This window comes from Mesitornis unicolor, unplaced genomic scaffold, assembly GCF_000695765.1.
Source record: "Mesitornis unicolor isolate BGI_N332 unplaced genomic scaffold, ASM69576v1 scaffold45328, whole genome shotgun sequence".
Lineage (NCBI taxonomy): Eukaryota > Metazoa > Chordata > Aves > Mesitornithiformes > Mesitornithidae > Mesitornis > Mesitornis unicolor.
Window position 1 is genome coordinate 1 of NW_010204715.1, and position 3,889 is coordinate 3,889.

Genomic DNA, 3,889 nt, shown 5'->3' on the forward strand with positions numbered 1-3,889 from the left:
CATCTACTCCCTCAAGCAGATGATGCAGAATGTGGAGGTACTGGGGGAGAAACTCCCTGGGGACCCCGATCCCCACCCTGGCACACCAGAGTCCTGCACATGAGTGAGGTGACACCTGATGACACACCGGTGTTGTCACCAGGCCAACTCGTCACGGGCACAGGAGGACCTGGAGGGCGAGTTCCAGTCGCTGTATGCACTGCTGGACGAGCTGAAGGAGGAGATGCTGATGAAGATCAAGCAGGACCGCGCCAGCCGCACCTATGAGCTGCAGGTCAGCACCTGCCCTGCTGCTCCCCCTGCCCCCTGGCACCCTCACCCACTGCTGCCCTTCTCCCCTGCCCACACCAGGCCCAGCTTGCAGCGTGTGCCAAGGCCCTGGAGAGCTCGGAGGAGCTGCTGGAGGCGGCCAACCAGGCCCTGGCAACAGCTGACCAAAACGACTTTCTCCAGGTGCGTCCCTGTCCAGCTGCCCCCCACGCCAGGGGTGCCCTCACCTCCCCTTGCTGGCTGATGCCAACCTGGGGCTGCGCTCACCTTGGGCAGGCACCCTCCTTTCTTTCTATGCTGGGCACTGGGACAAAGCTGGGCTGGCAGTGGCTGCTGCGGGGCTGGGTGCGAGTGCAGAGACCACTCCTCGGGGTGATCCCCAACCTGCCCAGTGCCCTCTTTCTCCTGAGATAAAGGGGCACCGTGGCAGGGACATGGGGGACGCCAGCGGGCGTAGAGGATGCTGTGCCCCAGGCATGCTGTGGCAGGGATGCAGGGCTGCTGGGGTACCACACCAGGGTTGCAGGGATGCTGTGCCACAAGGTACCACAACAGGGATGCTTTGCCCTGGGGTACCATGGCAGGGATGCTGTGCCACGGGGGTACCGTTGTGGGGGTGTGGGGATGCTGAGCTGCTGGGGTACTGCAGCGGGGATGCTCTGCCCTGCTCCAGGGCTCGCTGTACCACGCTGGCTCCTGGCACTGCTGTCTCACTGCTTTTTTTTTCCTCCTCTTTTCCTCTGCGCTCGCAAGGCTGCCAAACAGATCAAAGATAGGTACGGCCCCCGCCGCGCCCCACAGCCCCACTAACCCCCACCCTCTTCCCAGCTGGTACCCTGCTGTGGGTGGCGCCAGGGGTGCTGGGGTGGCTCTGCGCCACCCTTCCCACCTCCCCACAGCCACGCAGGGCAGGGGGTGCGCAGTCAGGGCCGGGTGAGTGCCTGGCTCCTGGCCCTGCTGACCCTCGTCCTCATGTCCCCTGCACAGTGTGACAATGGCACCCGCCTTCCGCCTCTCGCTCAAGGCCAAGGTGAGCGACAACATGAGCCCCTTGATGGTGGATTTTGCCCAGGAACGCCGAATGCTCCAGGCTCTCACCTTCCTGCCAGGTATCGCTTGTGGGCAGCGGGTGACAGGGACATGGGGACACAACGGGTGGGTTTCTCCACAGGATGGTGCCAGAGGCACAGAGGGCTGTGCCAGGCAGGCAAGGGGACAATGCAAGGTTGGGGGTCCAGGGTTTAAGGGGGCTGCTGGGTGCCAGGGGATGGGATGAGGAGCTGGGGGTTGGTGTCAGGCCTGAGACACCCTGTCATACCCCATCCAGAGGGGTGAGAAGGTGCCAGAGATGGGGATGGTTGGATGCTGTGCCCATGGGTGCCATATCCAGGGTCTTTGGGATGCCATATGTGGGGTACCCTATGGGACCTGTGGGTGTCTCAGAGGTCCCTGGGCACGCTGGGGACACCCTGGCTGGCAGCAGGGCTGCAGCAGTGGGGGGACATTGGCATGGCTGCTCCCACGGGCAGTGCCCAGCACCCCTGAGATCGACCTGGCGGAGTCACTGGTGGCCGATAATTGTGTGACGCTGGCCTGGAGAATGCCCGACGACGACAGCAAGATCGACCACTATGTCCTGGAGTACCGCAGGACCAACTTCGAAGGGCCACCCCGCGCCAAGGAGGACCAGCCCTGGATGGTGGTCGAGGGCATCAAGAGCACCGAGTACACCCTCTCTGGTGAGGGCTCAGGGGAAAAACCGACCCCAAATGTGCTAGGCTGGGTGGAAGGGTCTGGGGCTGTCCCAGAGGGCTGGGTGGCAGTGCCTGGCTTTGTAGAGGATGTGGGGGTGGCAGTGCCCACCCCCCCGTGCTTAGTTTTGAGATTCTGCTGTGCCCACAGGGCTGAAGTTTGACATGAAGTACATGAATTTTCGGGTACGGGCATGTAACAAGGCGGTGGCAGGCGAATTTTCCGAACCAGTCACTTTGGAGACGAGAGGTGGGTACCAGGGAGGTGGCAGTGCTCCCATCACCCTCCCATGCCACCCCATGCTGCCCCTTCTCAAGTGTGCCAGGCGAGGTGAGGGGGCAGCACTGACAGTGGCTGTCCCCAGCGTTCATGTTTCGGCTGGACGCCAGCACGTCCCACCAGAACCTGCGTGTGGAGGACCTCAGCGTGGAGTGGGACGCCACGGGCGGCAAGGTGCAGGATGTCAAGGCGCGTGAGAAGGACGGCAAGGGCAGGACGGCCTCGCCCGCCAACTCGCCTGCCAGGTAATGTCACCTCCCCCTTGTCACCCCAGCGTTGTCCCCCCTCTCTCCGGGTAATGCCAGCTCAGCCCTCCTTGCTGGCATCTGTCCTAGGGTGGTGCAGTCACCCAAGAGGATGCCCTCAGGACGTGGAGGCAGAGATCGCTTCACCGCTGAGTCCTACACAGTTCTGGGTGAGAGCCAGGGGCACCCAATGGGTGCTAGTGGGGACACTGTGGGCACCCAGGGGTGTGGGAGGGTATGTGGGCTTGGACAGGAGAGGGTGACCCTGAGGGTGCGTGGGGTGATGGAGGACCTGGCAGGGCTGATGACAGGAGGGGACCCCCATGCCATACCCTGTACCCGCAGGTGACACGCTGATCGATGGGGATGACCACTACTGGGAGGTGCGGTATGACCGGGACAGCAAAGCTTTTGGCGTGGGAGTGGCATATCGCAGCCTGGGCAAATTTGACCAACTGGGCAAGACCTCGGCCTCCTGGTGCCTCCACCTCAACAACTGGCTGCAGGTCAGCTTCAGCGCCAAGCACGCCAACAAGGCCAAGGTGCTGGACGTGCCCGTGCCTGACTGCATCGGCGTCTACTGCAACTTCCACGAAGGTGGGTGCAGGATAGGGGGGGATATCGGGGAGTGCCAGGGGTGGGCGTGGGGACTGCCACTGCTGTGGGCATTGCCACCAGCATGTGCACTGCCACCACCATGGGGACCAGCATGTCCACCATGGGCACCGCCACCACGGTGGGGGCCAGTGTGTCCACCGTGGACACTGCCACCACCGTGGGACCAATGTGACCACCATGGGCATTGCCGCCACTGTGGGGACCAGCACGTCCACCATGGTCACCACCACCACTGGCAGCAATGGGCAACACAGAGGGTGCAGAGCCAAGACACTTCACTGAGGGTCTGGAAGCCCTGTGTCTGCCTGTGACCCTCCCCCCCCGCCCCCCCCCCCAGGGTTCCTGTCCTTCTACAACGCCATGACCAAGCAGCTGCTCCACACCTTCAAGGCCAAGTTCACACAGCCGGTGCTGCCCGCCTTCACGGTAAGAGGCAGGCAGGGGTGGGCAGCTCCTCCAGGGGTGCTGGTGGTGAAGTTCAGTGCCCCCATCCCTGTGCCAGCACCCTCCCAGCCACGCTTCTGTGCCCGCAGGTCTGGTGCGGCAGCTTCCACGTCTCCTCGGGCTTGCAGGTACCCAGTGCGGTGAAATGTCTCCAGAAACGCAACAGCACGGCCAGCAGCTCCAACGCCAGCTTGTCCTAGAGCCGTGCCCCCCCCACAGCGGGCACCCCCCAGGCGAGAGCACTGAATGTACCCCTACCCCCTCCCAAACCCACGTTTCCC

The 3,889-nt window shown here is 63.5% G+C and overlaps 1 protein-coding gene across 1 annotated transcript; it reads left to right on the forward strand.

The window, feature by feature from the left end:
- Nucleotides 1-4: 4 nt before the first annotated feature.
- On the forward strand, nucleotides 5-3,808 carry FSD1 (fibronectin type III and SPRY domain containing 1; the record flags this gene model as incomplete). Its single annotated transcript, XM_010191135.1, has 12 exons — nucleotides 5-37; nucleotides 143-274; nucleotides 352-453; nucleotides 1,024-1,046; nucleotides 1,258-1,379; nucleotides 1,800-2,009; nucleotides 2,173-2,271; nucleotides 2,387-2,546; nucleotides 2,637-2,716; nucleotides 2,892-3,143; nucleotides 3,502-3,590; nucleotides 3,698-3,808. Coding segments are annotated over 12 exons (1,413 nt in total), but the record flags the coding sequence as incomplete, so codon positions are not given.
- Nucleotides 3,809-3,889: the final 81 nt, after the last annotated feature.